This window comes from Schistocerca americana, chromosome X (genome assembly GCF_021461395.2).
Source record: "Schistocerca americana isolate TAMUIC-IGC-003095 chromosome X, iqSchAmer2.1, whole genome shotgun sequence".
Lineage (NCBI taxonomy): Eukaryota > Metazoa > Arthropoda > Insecta > Orthoptera > Acrididae > Schistocerca > Schistocerca americana.
In genome coordinates this window covers 349,021,952-349,042,223 of record NC_060130.1, presented here as the reverse complement: position 1 = coordinate 349,042,223, position 20,272 = coordinate 349,021,952, and the positions used below count along the sequence as shown (strand labels likewise).

The 20,272-nt window shown below is 40.9% G+C and overlaps 1 protein-coding gene across 1 annotated transcript in view; it reads left to right on the top strand.

Moving 5' to 3' along the window:
- The window catches only part of LOC124555708, a 625,138-nt gene that overhangs the window by 324,389 nt on the left and 280,477 nt on the right, over positions 1-20,272 (top strand). Inside the window, exon 5 of the mRNA XM_047129712.1 lies at positions 18,747-19,022. Within this exon, the coding sequence (XP_046985668.1) occupies positions 18,747-19,022 (276 nt within the window). The remainder of the gene's footprint in view (positions 1-18,746; positions 19,023-20,272) is intronic.

The window sequence follows — 20,272 nt, the reverse complement described above, 5'->3', positions numbered from 1 at the left end:
TTAGGCTCCTCCGGGTAAGAGGTTTCGACGAAATCAGGTAGTGAGATGTATTACAAACTCCTGTCCTTCACCGTTGTTGTCGATTTGAATGGACCGATTACAGATCAAACGCTGCAAAAAATCGCCCTGTTTTGCAATTTTTAAACGGTTTTTACCGCTACGCGAAATCCCTGCTCCATTACCATTAAAAACTCATTGTGTTGCTTTAAATGAAATCTTTTATTGTGTTTATGGAGCAAATGTGTCAGCGATTATGAGACCGTTCTGTGTTTTCAAATGAAGGTGCAATTCAGAGTGGAGTATATTGCTAAATTTCCAATATTCTATTGAACTGTAATAACGTGACAAAATAAAATATTGCTCGCTGGGAAACGGAAATCTGATATTCTGTTTTCATCCTAATGAGTTTATATATAACTGCTGTAATGGAGTACCATGAAGTGAGTTAGTACCTCTAACAATCTTTTAACGTGTAGGCAGTCTGTTGGCAAACCTGTTAATCAGTCTTCAAGATAAACATTTGGTGGTATTTAATATCCAGAAATTGGCTTCTCACTAGTGAAGTACATCATTGCAGTGGCGCTCGACACAGATGTAACCGGTTCGGACTCTGTTGGTGGAAAACATGTCCATGGGAAATATTTGGCTACCATGTGTACAAGTGGTGATGTTGGCATATATTTTCTTATCACCATACTTTTAGCGCTGGGTTAAATTCCAATCGCCTCCGCAATGTGTAATGGAATAAAGACGTGAGACACTGTTGACTTCGAGTCGCGTGTCGGGATGGGACATTCTACATTTACATCTATATACTCTGCAAACCACTTTGAAGTGAATGGCAGATGTTATTTCCTGTTGTACCACGTGTTAAGGTTTCTTGTCGTTCCATTGTGGTATGAAACGCAGGAAAATGATTGCATAAATACCACTGTGCGTGTCGAGTTTAGTGTAAGTAGTCTTTGCAGTACCTACGTTAGTGATACGTAGAAAATTGTAATACGTTCCTACATTCCTCAGTTAACACTGTTTCTTGAGAATTTGTAAGTAAATTTTCGAGAGATAGCTGACGTGTATCTTGGAACGTCTGCCAATTCACCTTTTTCAGTATTACCATGACACTTTCCACGCGTCAAACAAATCTGTATCATTCGTGCTTCCCTTACTTGTACAAGTTCAGTATCCCCTGGTAGTCCTATTTCGTTTGAGTATCACTCAATTGAGTAGTGTCTGAGGATGGACGCACAATTGTCGTGTAAGCAATCTACAGACTGACTTAGTTTTCTCAGATCCTACCAATGAACCGTAGTTTACCTTTTGTTTGGTTAAGCCTGTGTGTTCATTCCATTCCATATCTACACAGACTGTTAAACCCAGTTATCTACATGAGTTGACTGATTCAGATTGCAACTTACTGATATTGTAGTCATGGGCTACTACGTTTTTGGGTTTTTTGAACTGTATAGTTCTATATTTCTGACCGTTTAAAGCACAGTTTTGAAATCTTCTCTTATTTTGATTGAATATTTGTGTAGAATTAGTCTGATAATAATTCATTACAGATAATTGCCTGGAAAAAGTATATGGTAATTAACCTACAACATGAACTGCCACGGCCCCAACACCCGGGGAACACTTGAAGTCAACCTCCATCCAAGAGAATGTCCTGTTTCCTTCTTACTAAAAAGAAAACCTCCGTCCAGTCACAAATTTCGTTTGATACCCAAATAGTAGTAGTTTCGTTGTTAAGCGTTAGTGTGATACAGACTCAGATGCTCTTCGAAAGTCAAGGAAACTGCATCTATCAGATTGCCTTGATCCACGGCTTTCGGAATGAGATGTGAGACAAACAAGAGTTAGGTTTCGCATGATAGATGTTATCGAAATCCATGCCGGTTGGCATGGAGGTCATACTGCTCGAAATGTTTCATTACGGTTGATCTAAGAATATGTTCTAATATTCAACAACAAATGGGTGCCAATGATATTGGACGGTAGTTTTGTGAATCACTTCTGTTACATTTCTAGCAGAAGGAAGTGACCTGTACTTTCTTCAATTCTTTTGTTCGAGGGATCTATGATATTTTATGATTAAAATAAGATCTAACTTAGCCTAAAACTATGGCACTAATATCTCTGTCACTTGTCTCTGTAGTGGTGTGAGGATTAAATTGAGGCAGCAGTCCGGGACTTCCTTTGTAAAGCAACATCCAAAAACAGTGTTGAGCATTTCTGCTTTTGCTTTGCTCCTGTCAATTTCAGTTACTGTGTGACTGAACACTAACGTTTTTCGTCACTTACATCCTTTACGGATAACCATAATTTCTGTGTGTTTCATGTGATGTCAATCGGTAAGATTTTGCTACGGTAATTACTAAAAGCTTCACGCACTGCCCCCTTGGCAAACAAACGCGTGTCATTCTGGATCTCCGTACATTGCTTATGGTTTGTATTACAACTATTGTACAGCAATCGCTGTTTCTCTACGCGTTTCTTCACAGAGACTATAGACCATGGAAAGTTGCTATCACCAAAAACTGTCCTAATAGGCTCATGTCCACAGCTAAATTTTCGATTTCATCCTTGACATATGACTCTACTTCCTTTTTATCTAGTTTAATGAACATATAATTTTCTTACTTGATTTAGTTGTCCTTTGTACTTTTGTAATCATTGTTGCTACAACAGCCTCATGCTCACTGACACTAATTCCAGCGAGGCCACTCACAAGAAGGTTAGGTCCAGCTGTGTCGATGAGATCCAATATATTTCCATCGTCACTGGTATTTCGAGCTGTGTGTTTTAAGTAGTTTTCAGAGAAAGCATTTAGTATTTTTTCGACGATAGCCTTGTACCGCCTACTGCTTACAGAACTGTAAATATACCAAGCAACAGTTAAATGATTAAAGTCCCCTCCAATAATGACATTCTGACTGGGGAACATATGTACCAGCAAGCTGTTTCTCTAAAGTCTTCGGTAATATCTGGGGGTGAACAGAAGGATGCAGATATGAGTTTATGCCCAGCCTCAATAATGAGTCCTGTCTAAGGAATCTCACCTGTAGCTTCCATTTCTATTGCGCTATTGTACTTCTTCTGGAGGAGATAGTATCCATAGGACAGGATAGTACTTGAGGTTCCTTCGGTAGCTCAGGTAAATGTATCTCAGTAGCCCTCGCTAAACACCCATCGCAACAATTTCCAATCGCTTGACATCGGTCAGAGCGATTTACACCTGCATACGAACGTTAACGAACTCAAATACACTACCCGATAACAGCATTCACACGCATAAATCAGTCACCTACGTTAAACAGTTGCCCTTAAGACATCTCTACGCAAGATTTCGAAATGGGTGCAGGAAGTCACTAAATCTCGGCTGGAAACACATCAATTCCTGAGCAAGGTGAAAACACGTTCTTGCAACGAAAATACTAAAAGGAAAGTGGAAGGACGGCACGTCTGATTCCTGCGATATGCAAATGCTAAATAGATGAAGTGTGACGCCTATCAGTGGCACAGTGTTTTTGAATATTCGGTACGAAAGACGAAGTCTAAGACCGATGTGCTTTATAGATATTCTTCTGCTAATTCGTATTTCCTAAACACACATGATGTGATTGTGTACGTTATCTAATAAGGTTGAATGATACACAGGCAAAACTTCCGTCCTAAACAATCGTTCTTTCGGTATTACATCTGTTTTGGTGTCATGGTTTCAAGCAAAAACTTCTCTATCTTATGCAAGATCCACTATTTTGTGTTTATTTTATTCACAGATGTTCCAACATCCTCACTGCTATATTTAGGGTCTTAACCTTAGTTCTACACATAAATGCAACAGGTCTCGATAACAAGTGCTTGGCTCGACAAATCTAAATTTATTTATTTATTGCTTTCTGTAAACTTGCTCTCTGCTTTGGCCGTAGCAAGTGGTACAATAATTCAGTTTATCGAATATTCCCCACATAGTGGTATTTTTTATTATTAGTTCTAATTATTCCGTACTAAAGATATTTGTTTATACTATTCAACTTAACAATAAATATACTAAAAAAGAAATTGTAGTTGATTAGGAATAAACAGAACTGAAAATAATTAATTAATAAATAAAAAACAAAAGGAAAAGTTAAATATTTCTTTTAAAGTTTTCACCTACGTGACGTTACTTTGAACCCCGTTGGTTTCTCGTATACTTCTCTCTTTCTCGAGTTTTGCCTGCTCCGAATAAGAAAATCATCTACATATAGGGCCACATGTACATTTTTTAAAAAGATATCACCACTCGGTCACACTATTTGTATTATTCTATAATGAATACTAAATGTATAGCTAACTTTTTTTAATTATGTAGATTACTTGCTCGTGTAGCATAGCACGCAGGCAGGCGAGACACCAGCACCGGATTAACTACCGTTGGTCTGGAACCTCACAGTCACAGTGTATGCGTGTTAGTTGATTCTCCACAGTTTGGAAGTTTGGAAATTTGTGGTAAGATCCTACGGGACCAAACTACTAAGGTCATCGGTCCCTAGGCTTACACACTACTTAATCGAACTTAAACTAACTTTCGCTAAGGACAACACACACACCCATACCCGAGGGAGGACTCGAACCTCCGACGGGGAGAGCCGCTCTAACCGTGGCAAGGCGCCCAGACCGAGCGGCTACCCCTCGCGGTTTGTCCACAGTTGTCTTGGCAAACGCCAGACCGGCCAGCGTTTCCGCCTCAGGTACACAACACACGAATAGAGGCAGAACGTGGTGTTGTAATTCACAGACAGATGTCGCAGACTACTTTTCCTCCTCGAGGTAACGTATCTGTGACCACAAGAAACGAAGCAGGCTGGAGAATTATCAAATCTCGGATGAGTAATTGACCTTCATTTGCAGATGCTGCCACAGGAAGGACGAATGCAAAAGAAAGACGATGATTCTGTTTTCTCCAGGTCCGTGAGACAGTATGAAGCAGTTGGTCATCGAATGAGTTACCAAAATTATAATTATCAAAATTTTGATAAAGTAACACGAGAAATAGGTATATACATAGGTGTGTTGCGTTTCAGGACTCAGTAATCCTGCACAGAGAAAAACGAATGTGTTGCAAGGAACTCGTTCAAATAAGACTTGATATCTTCTTCTTTGAGTACACTCTCCTAGCATATGGATGGCAAGCATCACGACCTGTTCGCAGTGATAAATTAAGAGAATTTTTAGGTGCTGTTAGATATGTTTTTTTTTTGCATATGGAAATGAAAGCTGCTCTCCAACTGTTCAGTAAGTGTAATTTATGAGCAAATCACTTTTCGACACAATCATCTCTCAATCAGTCGTTATTATTAAATAAAAACCCTTCGAGAGCGGTACACACTGATATGACGATGTTTGAATTATGAACTGCAGGATACTTGAAGTTCAGGAACGTCTAAATCTGACGTATTTTAGGAACTGAAGTAAAAATGAATCAAGGGTTGGCCATTTAAATTCATTTATAACCGAATTTCGTGTGTTTATATTTCAGGTACATTACGCACAACATATAAATTGGTTAACAAGCAAGGATAAAACGACGAAAACACGATAAGCTGAAAGAATACAGCAGTTAGCAGCGTCAAGACGAGAAAGTGTCATTTGCTACACTTGTTGTTTGATGCGAGGACGTAAACAGTTCTCCAATTTAGATAACAATGACTGTTTCGAGGAGCGTTATAGGCTTTGCCAAAAGTTTATAGAGGCCTATGTTCACTATTTTGAAGGTGGATAAAGATAGTTTTAAAACAGCCACTACAAACTAAATTTATTACAAATTTTTAAAACATTTTATTGGTTCTTCCCATCCCGGATATGAACATTTTTGTCGTCTTGCATTTGTCGTGCTCTGACAATATCACACAACACAGTGATAAGTTAATTAACCTTAGATTACTCAACCAATATAAAATTTACAGTTGCAGTAGGATGCAGAACAGGGATAATTTGTAGTTAATTTGGCATGAAACATACCATTGGAGATCTAATAACCGTAATTAACTAATGAATGTAAAATACCTGGGACACATTCATTGCGAGCACATGAGCTATACTTTATCCTGTTGTCTTGAACTTGAGTTAATCATTGGATTTTTATTTTTGTCTCAAGTAACCATCCGATTAATATAGTTTTTCTCTGTAGAGCATCAAAGAACTCTAAACATTAAGCAGCTGACCAATACACGCAGATAAAGAACAATTTTACCAGCGTTTAGCCACGTTCTTCCTAACATCTTGCCTGCCTTTCAACGGCTCCGGTTGCCTAGAATATAAAATAGTTTGACCCGATCAATAGTTCATCCTGTAAGTGTAATGCAACCACCTGATGATGAACAAAGTGTTCTAAACAACAATGTGCCGGGATGGCCGAGCGGTTCTAGGCGCTTCAGTCTGGAACCGCGTGACCGCTACGGTCGCAGGTTCGATTCCTGCCTCGGACACGGACGTGTGTGATGTCCTTATGTTAGTTAGGTTTAAGTAGTTCTAAGTTATAGGGGACTGATGACCTCAGCTGTTAAGTCCCGTAGTGCTCAGAGCCATTTGAACCATTTTTAAACAGTAGAATGTTTTAAAAACATTTCCTCGACTAGTTGTTGGTGCATGTTTTTAAATGTATCCTGCTGTTGAACTACGTAACCCTCAGAATGTCATCTACCGACAAAATACTCAGTAAAAGTAGTAGCTTGCACGTTTCTATTGTTATTATTATTACTTAAGATGCCTTTCAAGGTACTGTCTAGACACACATTACCAGGCAGGTAACGCAGTTCTCTGTTCAAATAATTACACTTCATACATGCAGCTGAGATCAAACAGAACTTTTTTGTGTGTGAAGATTGTGTCTTGCATAAAACTTTGCTGCAAATAGGGTCGATATAAGTAATCTCAAAACTGTGTTCTACATTGCGTTTGTAGTATTCGAGGGATCCCACGGGGACGTAGAAGGAAATCAAAGATGGACGTTTCATTTAAGCGTAGTACACAGATATGAAATAACGTTTTACAGTGATAATGCTGATTACAGAAGAACCTGAAACATTAATTTTAAGTTTCTATGGTAATACTCTTCAGTGGAGAACGAAGAGTTGCTGAACATATATATATATATATATATATATATATATATATATATATATATATATATATAATTCAGCGGTAAAGTCCCTTACATATTCTGCAAGACATTTCATATGCTGTATCATTTTGTTGAATTCACGTATATCTGAATCGCTTGTCAACCCAAAGGTCACTTTGGGTCCTAGTGTCACATTCATGCTTTGTCCTAATTTTTTCGTGGGAAGAGAAATATTGGTAACTACAAAGGACGCACCACGGCAGAATTTTCTGAAACTGGAATTTCCTGGGAGTTTAAAGCTGTGTACTGGATTGGTATTCGAACCCATAACTTTGTCTTTCGTTGATAATGTTCTTACCAGCTGAGGTACCCAAACATTATTTCCCAAAGCTATGATTTCTGGTTCGAATTCCGGTTCGCCACGGAGTTCGAATCTGCCAGGACGCTTCAAGACACTGTGTGGACTAACCGTTGTGGAAATATTGTGGAGTTAAAACCAGAAGATTTTATCATACTTTCCTGTATATTAAAACTACTATTTATATAAGTTGCGCCGGCCTGAGTGGCCGACCGGTTCTAGGCGCTACAGTCTGGAACCGCGTGACCGCTACGGTCGCAGGTTCGAATCCTGCCTCGGGCATGGATGTGTGTGATGTCCTTAGGTTAGTTAGGTTTAAGTAGTTCTAAGTTCTAGGGGACTGATGACCAAAGTAGTTAAGTCCCATAGTGCTCAGAGCCATTTCAACCATTTGTATAAGTTGCGTTTCACCAAAACAAGGTTCTGTAACTCAGTGATGGAATTCTAGAGAGGATGAAGAAGCTGTGGTCAGCCTTCTGTATGACGAGAAGTATATCTACACTACTATATAAAGACAAGGCGTGCTTTACGTGTTACCAAATATCTAGTAAAGTACTTCACCGACCGGCAGATTTTTACACGATACTCCAAAAAACGTTTGGACTGATTTTGGGTATAAGCTTTATATTTTAATATATGTATTATATAAATATATATACAATATATAAAGGAGAACGTTCCTGAAACAAAAAGTTCCTGAACGATTTACTTTAAATTTTTACGCGATACTCCAAAAAACATTTGGACTGATTTGGGGCACTTTCAAAGTTTCACGCGACGCTCTAACAAACGTTCAGACTGACATTGGCTATATATTTTTCAAACAACAATGTACAGTTTTTCTGTTAAAACAGAATGAGAGAAAGAAAGTTCTGTGCTGTGATTTTTTTTTCCTTGTAGTCAGTCTTAACTATGACAGCAAGGTATGTAAACAATTACACAAATTGTTTATTATGCATATATTGTTTCTCCTTACGCATAGGGTGGTCAGAAACAGTCTGAAAAGCTTGTGAGCTTGTAGCAGGGTAGGTTTTGCTGAGAGATAAATATCCAGTAAAAAATTCGATACGTTGCGCCGTTTTCGAGTTATCTAGCATTGAAGTCAACGTTGCACGCAAATTCAAGCGGCCCGCAACAGACGATGTCGCCAAACATGTTCTTCTCTTGGTTTCCTAAAAGCGAACAAGAGAATAATTTAAAAAAAATGGACATGGGACGATAATAAGAATCGAACCCGAGCCAAAAGCTGAACAGTCTCCTCCACTATCATTTATGCTGTGAGAACAACCGACGTAAATGGTATTCGACAGGTCGCTTGAGTTTCCGTGCAGCAGCCTAATACGCTAACTTCAATACTTATTAACTCGGAAACGGGGCGACGTATCCATTTGTTTGTTAACAATTATTTCTCAGCACAATCTACCCTCCAACACCCTTGCAAGCTTTTCAGACTGTTTCTGACCACCCCTTATAACGTTAAACAAAAATTGTATACACAACAATATGCTCTTTTGGTTTCTTCCTCTGAGTGCGTTTTAATAGAAAACAGGAAATTTTATTTATGGTTCATCGGCGTAAAATTAAAATACTACTACGGAGTCTGAATCGTCCAAAACTTTGTAACCATACCTGTTCGTAGATTAAAACAATGCGAAATACTGTCTTTGAAGTTTCTATCCTCACAAATCCAGCAGCTGGAGAGTCTCTCTCAAACCTTGCATACCAATTATCGCAACTGATTGACTCATCCATTTTAAGCGACGTCCATTCTCATTCAAAGTTTTGTTTGCAATAACAGTAAACAAAGCTCGAGGCCTGAGAGAGAAAGAGAAGAAGAGACGGACAGACAGACAGAGAGAGGAGGAGGAGACGGACAGAGAGAAGGGGGAGAACGATATTTGGATGTATATCCAATTCCCATAGATATTTAGCAGTTGCGAAGCATTATCGGACTCGTTAGTACAATAAAAAGAATATATCTGCTGACGCGAACTTCAGATACTACAAGGCAACGGTGATGAATGCGGTATTGTTTGCAGCTGAGTGGATAACACTAGGGATATAGTGTGCGGAAAGGCTAGAGAAAGAAGGGAGAAAAATTCTGAAGAAAATACGGGGCCCTGAAAGAGGTGATGAGAGACGGATGCAAAGGCCTGGGAAAGAACTGTACTGGAACATGAGGGCAACATCAGGGAAAAGCACTATGTAAAGGGCAAGATTTGCCGGAAATGTGAAAAGTATGAATAGGGACAGTATAACGAAAAGAAAATGGGAAACAACGGAAAGGACAAGAGGAAAGACAGGAACCAAGTTGGTTGTTGAACTCCGGAAGCATTGTCAGAATTGAAGGCCAAGTTTGAAGGGAACGAAAATAGGACAAGCAGGTACAAAGCGAGCAGTATGCAAGAGATCAACGACAGAAACAGGTAGAGGAAAAGGATAGAGAATGCAGAAAAGAGACGAGGATAGCAAAGATCTCGGAAGAAGGCGGGAGAGAAGAAACGAAAGGGTGAACGGGTAATGGGATGAGAACAAAATGTAGTCCATGAAGGTGCCACCCGTGGTTCTACAGAGGCCGTAGTGTAAAAGGAGGAACAAAAAGAAAAAGAAGTGAATGGATGTACGCGATAAACAATAATTGCTTCAATTATGGATCTCTAATCATACCTGCAGCAAATGTAGCTGAGATAATTTTGGTTAATTTTAGGGTGTGGGTTTACCACTTAGGAGTGTGATGTACCTGTAGCCCTAAAAATTTATCACAGGTAATTTCATTTCAGAATTCATGGATAATCTAGCAACCATGTAGGTGTACCATCCATTGCTTTCAGTCCACGATAACTGAAAACGCCAGCAGACTAGCCTTGAAATGTCCTTAAAGGGGCGCTACGTGTAGAATCAGAATGACGCAGATGGATTAAATGTACGGCAGCAGCGGCAGCGCGGAATCCGTGCTGACAGAAGCAACACGAGGCGAGCGCTCTTGTAATCCGGCGTCAGCCAAACAGCCGCCATAATGCAGGTGGTGCGCACCTTTCCGGATGGCTCGCTCCTCTGTTTCCGTCTGCCTGTCATGTCCAATGGATGGAAACCAGTAAGCAGATGTTCCGCTTCTAATCCTCTTTTGAAAACCCAGTGATCTGTCACCGCCCCTAACTGCTGAATGTTACCTCGCCCTTCCCTGCTGTGCTGTACCTGTTGTAACACTTTCCGAGGTTCGTGCGGGTTTGTTTTTAAACGTGCTATGGTCCATTTATTCTCAAAAGGCGCGCCGCGATACATTTCCGAATCGAGAGACTCTCTAGTCATATTGTGCAACTTTGGCGATTCCGCGATACTGCTAATAAAATTTCTCAGAATTATTTACAGTATTTGTTTCTTTAAATTTATGTATCTATTTTGTCAAGGAGCGTTGAAATTAACGAGAGACTTAACTGTGATACATCAGATCCTTTTCTATCATCTATCCACATGAAACATTTAATCCAGAAATGGAAAGAAAGAAACCCAGCTGGTCTAAAAATTAACAAACCACGTTGCTCAAAATTCATTTGAAAACGATCGTATACTAGCGGCTGAAATTCAGTATAATTCATCCAAATCTGTTTACAGAATTCGAGAAATTCTCAAAGATAATTTCGGCAACTAAAACTAAGGCTAGGGCTGTAACTAGAAAATTTTGTTTCATCGATAACAAAGCAGTAGGGCTGGTAACAAACTTTGTATACTGTTTTAGCCCTATTACGAAATTTACAGACTGACTATACACAGAGAATGTAACAAAATGTAATAAATTAAATAAAATATTAAATGAAAACTTTGGCAAACAAATGAGAAAAAAATACAGCTCGTATTCCATAATGTGATATCAAACAAGGCTGTTCTACAGGGTGAACCAAACGCCGACAAACTTTCAGAGATTTTTTCAGGCATACGTTCTGACTATTTTGGTATCAGGAACCCACGGTCTCCTGCGGTTCGTTACAGAGCTATTGCCTTTCGTTTGGTTTCTTATCTCAATTACCTTTTTATCAGAGGTATACAGCTGCCGATTTTTATCCTGCCCATGCTTCCCTGTTTGCCAGGATGGCAAGTTGCCGCACGTTAGCAGCAGAACGGGCAGGCTGCTTTACTCCCATCCAAGCCAACCCACGTCCAACCCAAGCAGGTTTCATGAGTCTTGATTGCTTGCCCGTCTTTCCTCTGTGCCACGCTACGTAGCAGTTTATTCCGTACGCTTTCATTGTAGTGCTATGAGTAGGGTTCGGAAATTGATGAAAATACCAGAGTATCACAAGACGAGCCTCAATGAAATATGTTATCGTTTTGGGTTATTGTAGGCCAGAAGATGGTGGTGTTATTTGTCTTTTTTCCTTTTCGGTGTATTTCGGGCATATCTATTTACTTCGATAAGACTGGTTTTCTTTGCAACTTCCCCTCTTTCGACTAGTGCTGGCTATACTAAATTCGAACCATCGTGATATCACCTCTAATACATGTTTTCTGTAGTAAGAAGTGAGATCCATCTCTGAATGTGGAGATCCTTTGCACCATAAACCTTAAGATGACTATTATACTGCAACACCAACTAAAACAAGGTTTCTCTGTAACCTTAGTGTGTTCCAGATAAATATGATCACAGTTATAGCCGGCCGAAGTGGCCGTGCGGTTAAAGGCGCTGCAGTCTGGAACCGCAAGATCGCCACGGTCGCTGGTTCGAATCCTGCCTCGAGCATGGATGTTTGTGATGTCCTTAGGTTAGTTAGGTTTAACTAGTTCTAAGTTCTAGGGGACTAATGACCTCAGCAGTTGAGTCCCATAGTGCTCAGAGCCATTTGAACCATCACAGTTATACCAGTTTATATTACTTCTTCCAGGATGTGTTTCCGGATTCGCTGAGTTCATTCTGAGCGACCAAAATAGTTCATTCTAAATTCCCAGGACAAATTTTAGCAAAGACGAAGTATGTTTTTCATATTATGTTAATTTAAAAATAACATGTGTGAAAAAAAGAAACTTTTCTTACGTACCACTACGTTACATACCAACAGAATGTGGTTTTTAATATTCACTGAAGCATATGGCTCTGAGCACTATGGGAATTAACATCTATGGTCATCAATCCCCTAGAACTTAGAACTACTTAAACGTAACTAACCTAAGGACATCACACAACACGCAGTCATCACGAGGCAGAGAAAATCCCTGACCCCGCCGGGAATCGAACCCGGGAACCCGGGCGTGGGAAGCGAGAACGCTACCGCACGACCACGAGCTACGGACTCACTGAAGCATTTTTTTTTCCTAATTTTGCCTAAATTTTGAAAGACTACATACTACTAAATGGCCTCAAACCCTTAGCACACATTACCACAAACTTGTCAGTCATTAGGTCTTTGTCCTCTTTCAACGTATTTGTGGAGTGAGTAAACTGCTAGTGAAACTTACAAGCATGGCATAACATACTCGAAGTTTCCGAATGAGTTTTTAGTAACTTTCTTTCACAATTTGCATTGCGAGACACCTACGGACTTATTTGAGGCTGGTAAACAAATAACAACTTTTCCCCTGCTCTGTTTCGTGACTGGTATATCTTCCTCAGTTCTAAAATTCTTCTCAATCTCCTTTAAGTTTGGTTTGTTCATTTTGATGCTCCCGCCGTTATTATAAATGAGCTGCAGTGCAAATTCCTACGCAAACGTATACCTGGCTGCTCACGTTGGATTGTTAGCGCAACCTGTTGCCAAGTGCAGCACATTCAAAGGGTCCCGTGAAGCTTGCCAGACTAGCGGAAACCCAAGTTGGCCACCTTAATCACTGTGCTTCCGTACACATGTACTCTTGCGTCTCCATTTCAGCAGGTTGAGCTGCTTCAAAGGTTTCGGCAGAGGTGGGGCAGGCAGACTGTACACCTCTGATCTGTACACCTATGACCTGTATTGTAGTGAAAATAGTGCACAACGGTGTAGATGCTGACGGCAAGCGCTGTGAGTGTCGTTTCGAAACAAACTTGCTCCATTCACTCATGGAACTTGCTGTTGACAACAATAACGCCTACTTAGTCGTAGGCCTCAATCGTGCTTTTCAGTACTGGTCGGTCTTGTATCGTTTTTTTTATTTTTTAAGGCTGTTTTAGTTGTACGTTAAAGTAATACACAGCAGCATGTACTGGTTTACTGATGGAGAATCGGCCGATATGCATCTCATCTATAGATTCACTGAATTCAGTGGGAATAAAGCTCGACGGTGCTATGCTCAGCTGTTCCCGCAGGGGCACCAACCTCATCAGCTGGCCGGGGTGGCCGAGCGGTTCTAGGCGCTACAGTCTGGAACCGCGCGACCACTACGGTCGCAGGTTCGAATTCTGCCTCGGGCATGGATATGTGTGATGTCCGTAGGTTAGTCAGGTTTAAGTAGTTTGAAATTCTAGAGGACTGATGACCTCAGAAGTTAAGTCCCATAGCGCTCAGAGCCATTTCAACTAACCTTATCACAGTAGTTTTCTATCTGTAAATAAACGCCCACGAATAACCGGATCCTTCATTACTACGTCTTTGGTGATCGCGTAGTACACGCTATTCAAAACTAGGGAATGTATTTTCACAGAAACAGAGGTAATTCTGGTAACATAGACGAATAAATCATAATTGTGTAACGAGCCAGCGAAGACCAGAGGTCTCGTACACCAAAATACTCAGAAAATATTCCTGAACAACTTCCGAAATTTTGTCGGTGGACTTCTGGTTCACCCTACATATGGGAGTAAATGCTGGACAGTTATTATTCTGTAACGAGATAGTGGAGGCCAGAGGTCTTTTACACAAAAATACTCAGAAAAATTTCTGAAAAACCTCCCAAATTTTGTCGGAGTTCTGGTTCACCCTGTGTATGGGAATAAATTCTGGACACTTCACCAAATAATAAGGCCAGAACAGACAGCTCACGGGTTGAGATTCTTTCCTTCCCATAGCGACCTAACATTTAGGGATAGTATGAATAGTAAATTGTAACGATCTGAATGGCACCAGAATATTATGCCATGTAAGACTTCCGATACGGATCCTAAAGAAGGAAGGGTTGATGGATTAAACAATTCGCGCTGTCGCAGGGCGGAAGATAACTAATATTGCTGATGCACAATGATGACGACGGCTACGACAATGCTGCTGCTGATTATGATTTTTTTTGTCAGCCACACTTAGGCCGATGAGGCTCTCGGTTACATCTTATCGTCCTCTATATATTACGGTAAAATGAAGTGTGACACTAGGCATTTCCAAACAAAAGTGACAGTTGAACTAGAAACGGAATCATTACAAATGGTTCAAATGGCTCTGAGCACTATGGGACGGAATCATTACACAAAGAGTACAAACGTTAATGAAAGGAACGGTAACACCATGAATAGGGCGTACTTTGTGGCACTCAACTTTTCATGTTACTGATCGCGCACCGCCACGAGTATACGGAGGCAAATAGTGGGCCACAGATGTGCCGTGTCCTCTATGCCAGAAACAGTAGTTTGCCCAGTTCTCTTTACGGAAGAAAAAGTAAGAAAGAGTGTTACGGTTTAACGTTCCTTCGACAACAAGGTCGTTAGAGACGACGGTTTGTGGGTCAAGAGGTAGTATTCAACGTTAGGAAGAAGATTCGACCACATCGGATGCAGTGTCCTCCGTTGTTGATGTTTCGAAACACCAGCGACGTCATCAAATTAAGCAATCTCTGTACGTAGGAACACGGTACTTTCTAGTACTCGCTTTGAAGCTTACCCCAGAAAGCTGATATGTGTCACAAGCAATGGATACATAATCTGTTGTGGATAATATACTACCTTCCTTTCATTTTTCCCGAGCTGAACAACACGTTCACACGTGGAGGGATGTCAACAAACTTTTTCAGACAGACAGATGGAAATTTCAAAAACATACATCTCAGAGAAATATATAGGTTGGAAAGCATTCGCTTGAAAAATTAAATTTTACACGTGTCACGTAATTGATTAAAGAACTGTATTAGCAACAAACTGTCACAACTTTGACAGTGGTATAATTTACAAGACATAAAATATAAGTGTACTGTAACCATTATTAGTATTTCACTAAGCACTGTGATAGTGAACCCAGAACTGCAGACTATGGCTAAGCGAGTGTGTAGATGAAGGAAATGCTGTTACTTAGAGTCGTTTCTGCCTGCATTTAGGAAAGTCATTCTTTCTCTTCTTTTTTCATAGTGGAGAGTCTTTCCCTTTCTGTCTTGCTTTACGAAGCTACTTGTAGTTCACGGTTGTACAGTTGGACCCAAGAAGCACGTTGGATTTGTTGTTGGCATCAGGTATTGTCAGCCTTTAAATGTGCGCCTTTATCTGGCAGGTCAGATCCCAAAGCCCATCCATTTGTGGTGGCCCCTCAATCAAGCTGGGCAGTCATTACCAGTTTCGAGACTTTTAGTTTTCATGGTACTTCTTTGAATATTTGTTGAGAAATACGCAAATTAATACATGTAAAAATATAAACGCATTTATTAAATCCTTTTTGGGGGGATGGTCCAGCCCGCATCTCGTGGTCGTGCGGTAGCGTTCTCGCTTCCCACGCCCGGGTTCCCGGGTTCGATTCCCGGCGGGGTCAGGGATTTTCTCTGCCTCGTGATGGCTGGGTGTTGTGTGCTGTCCTTAGGTTAGTTAGGTTTAAGTAGTTCTAAGTTCTAGGGGACTGATGACCATAGATGTTAAGTCCCATAGTGATCAGAGCCATTTGAACCATTTGGGGATGGTCCCAATAATACACGTCCCACCCCCCTTTCAACCGCCGTTTAGTTCCACGCCTGCAACCGATATCTTGCGATATTGTCGCTATCGATTATTGATGGAATTGTTCAGAAACTAACGCTGTATCGATACACTTTTAAGTACTGATACTGATACAACCCAGTACTGTCCAAGCTCCTACAATGCCGTAGCCGACAAGTCAGAGAGACGTTCTCGAACTGAAGCCGCCATTTGCAGGGAGTGAACATGGCTGGCCTAGTTATCTGAAAGGTATGGGAGACCGCGAAAGGCAACTGAAGAAAAAAATGAAAGAATGTGCTCTCCACAATTCCTACTAAATAATCAAGTCTGTTTTAAATGAATGTAGTTCCCTGTATTAGATCTGTATCGTTTCTTACAAGTAGGAGCAAAACTGCGACAAGTTATCGACTCAAAATAGTTGCATGAAACTTACGAAGCAGCAGGTAGTGAAATTATTTTATCATACAATAGGATTTTAACTTTCGGTTCTTGGTTAATATTTCCTGCCACATGCTCTGCGACTGTCTTTCGCACTTATTTATCAGTCTTTAATTTATTTTTGTATGGTGCAAGTTCATCTACCTTGCTTTCTACAATTTATTATGCAAGGGTTGGAACTTTAATAGTGGCAACTATTTATTTACAGCTCATACAAAATAGGTACGTGTTTCAAAGTTTTACTGACTTTCAAAGTAGTCACCAGCATTGCCAGCGATGTGGAAGTCGTAGGATACTCCTAGCACTGCCAGTTATGTTGACAGTTCGAGCGGCGCGGTCTATTGCACAACGAATTTGTAGCAGTTGTGAAGCGAATGCCGTTAAGTGTTTCCTTCAGTTTAGAAACTGAGTTCCACTCACGAGGGCTTAAATCAGGGGAGTGCAGTAGGTGGTACAGCATTTAGCAGCCCCATCAGTCAAACAAATCAGTAACAAGCACTGTTACGTGCTTGAGCATTGTCCTGCTAAATGATGGCCAGGTCCTGCTGAAAGTATCATCACATCTGTTTCTAAGGTGGTCGTAGGTTGTGTTCCAAAAAGGAACAGCATAGAGACAGAAGTGATGACACCTTCTGCAGGACCTGACCGTCATTTTGAAGGACGATGTTCAAGAACGTACAGTGCAGGCTGTTACTGATTTGTTTGACTGACGGGGCTGCTAAGTGCTATACCACCTACTCCACTCCCCTGACGTAAGCCCTCGTGAGTTCAACTCGATTTATAAACTGAAGGAAACACTTCACGGCATTCGCTTCAAAAATGCTACAAATTCGTCCGGCAATAGACCGCGCCGCTCGAACTGTCAACACAACTGGCACTACTAAGAGTATCCTACGACTTCCACATCGCTGGCAACGGGTTATACACAATGCTGATGACTACTTTGAAGGTCAGTAAAACTTTGAAACACGTGTCTATTTTGTACGAGCTGTAAATAAATAGTTGCCACTATTAAAGTTCCAACCCTCGTATTTATCCTTCGTCTAGCAAGACCTTGAATAATTCTAATCTCGAACATAACTTGAAGTAGTGATACATCCCCTTCGAAAAATTAAGAAGGACTGTGCTGGAAAAACTCTTACGTTATTTGATACAGAAACAGCTGAGTGAAACTGAACGTACTCACATAGTTTTCTCTTTACTTATTCTGATCATCACTAAACTGACACACAATATTTTAGCGCAACGCAATCTGACTTTCAATAATCCCTACAAAAGAGTGGCCCTTACTAACAATAACCTATACCTTTCATGAATCACTTACCTCACAAAAATCTTCGTTACTCGGACTACTGCAATACAGCGAGCGCCAATACTGCCAGCTAAATAAAAGATTCTAACTACTGAAGACACTAACTACTGATAGGCATAGTTAGCAAATGAAAGATTTTGATAGAGAACAAACAATGTATATACCTTAAATGTGTTCAAAAGTCATAATATATAAATAATTTTGTGACATACAATTAAACAAATTTCCTTTTTCTGACGGACACACGTCCAGATCGTCCGCTCAAAACTCTGACATCTCTTTCACCACATCCACCACTGCTGGCGGCTCACCTCCAACTGCCCAATGCTACGCGCTGTTCACATCCAACTGCCCAATACTACACAAGCGAACATTCCAACAATGAGTCCAACCAGCCACAGACTGCACACAGCGCAGTAAGCGATTTTCATACAGAGCACTATGTGGCGTTACCAACATAAAAACCTAAACAGCCTACTTACAGCAGCCATTTCTTTTTCACACTTGTTTCTAACAGGGATACCGAATCATTATGACCGTTGTTCGCATCTACTGATTCGTTGTGTGTGCAAATTTTTATCAGATATCTGACATTATTTGCTTAGAGCAAACTCAGCGCTGTCCTGCAAATGCAGCTTCAATATGCAAACACTACGCTAGCGCCAGTGAGCAGTCTAGTTACTTTGGTAAGTCTGTGATACTGTCTGAGGAAAGTGCGTTAACGAGTCTGTACGTGTTCCCACAGTGGAGGAGCTGCAGTGCCTGGCGACGTGGAAGGAGGGCTCGTCGCGCTACCTGGTGGGCAAGGTGCACCACAGCCACGCGAGCTCCAACGAGGAGCGCTACCGCTGCTTCGTGTACGAGAAGACGAGCGCCGCGGGCACGCCGGGCGCCGACCTGGCCGCCGACGCGGGCCACCACGACGAGGGCGTCGACTACCGCGTGGCGCAGTCGGGCGACGCCACGTGCAACGGGCTCTTCACGCCGCTCGAGGGCTCGCGCACAATGACGCTCACCAGGGGTACGCCTCCCCCGCCTTTCTTCTCCTCTCGCAGCGTAGCGCATTTCCGTCTCGTCTGCAGCAGCGGCCTACACCATTCCATTACACCAATAACACTGCTCACCGGACTGAAACTTTTTCTGCGTCTGTGGATGGATTTATCCAATGTCTGGACGCTGGATCCGGAAGTGCATCCACATTTTCTCTATTATTTCAAATTTCTGAGATACACACTAATAAAAATAATCGTATCGATTTTGTTTCCAACGTATGGTTAGCATTAATAAAACCGAAGTATTGTTTGTGAAGGATGCAACCAACACAAAAACTTTTAAAAAGTTTTATTTTGACACGTTTGCCGAATTAGAGCTCTGATTTCGGTCTTGAGACAGCAAAATTCTTTAATTACAAGAGTATAGTCGTCAGCAGTATGCCCTCCGCTCCTGTAGTGCGTAAGAACGGTAGAATATTTAGCGCCACTTTATATTTTGTGTGCATACCAAAAATCATGCTAATCTGCCTGATTTGATAAAATATGAAGCAAAAAAGTGATATACACTTAAATTTGTTCAAATTCAGGCATTGACATGTTTATACTATCTACACTACATACAAAGTAACGCTAAATACTGGTTAACAAAGTCTGTATTTTTCATTGTCTGTATAGTCTAATGTAACGTCTTTCAGAGATACATGAATATCTACAGCCGGGTTAAATTAACGAAATGTATTCGCAGATTATACACCAAATGTACAAATGAGCAATAATAAATGGAAATTTTGGCGGACTCGTATTCGAACCCTGATTAATGCTAGCAGTTGGCTTAACCATTTCGGGTATCCAGGCGTACCTCTTGGACCGACCCAAACTCCCATACGTCACAGTGTCTACGTCTCATGCTCGTACATGTTCCATCGACTGCCACACGCGGAGGGACATGGTTATTCTCGTCGTTGTACCTTGTTTTGTATGAAATACAGGTTAAGGCGACCTCTCCCGTTAAGCAGGAAATTCGGATTCGAGTCCAGTTCCGGCACAAATTTTCATTTGTCACTAATTATTCGTAAAGCTGGTGTATAATCGTATTCGCAATTTGCGAATGCATTTTATTAACGCTAAATATTCTAATATTCTTATGAAGTACGAGAATGGACAGTAGGCTGCCGACGAACATAACTGCTTCAGTTAGGTATCTGAAGATAGGTTCAAATGGTTCAAATGGGTCTGAGCACTATGGGACTTAACTTCTAAGGTCATCAGTCCCCTAGAA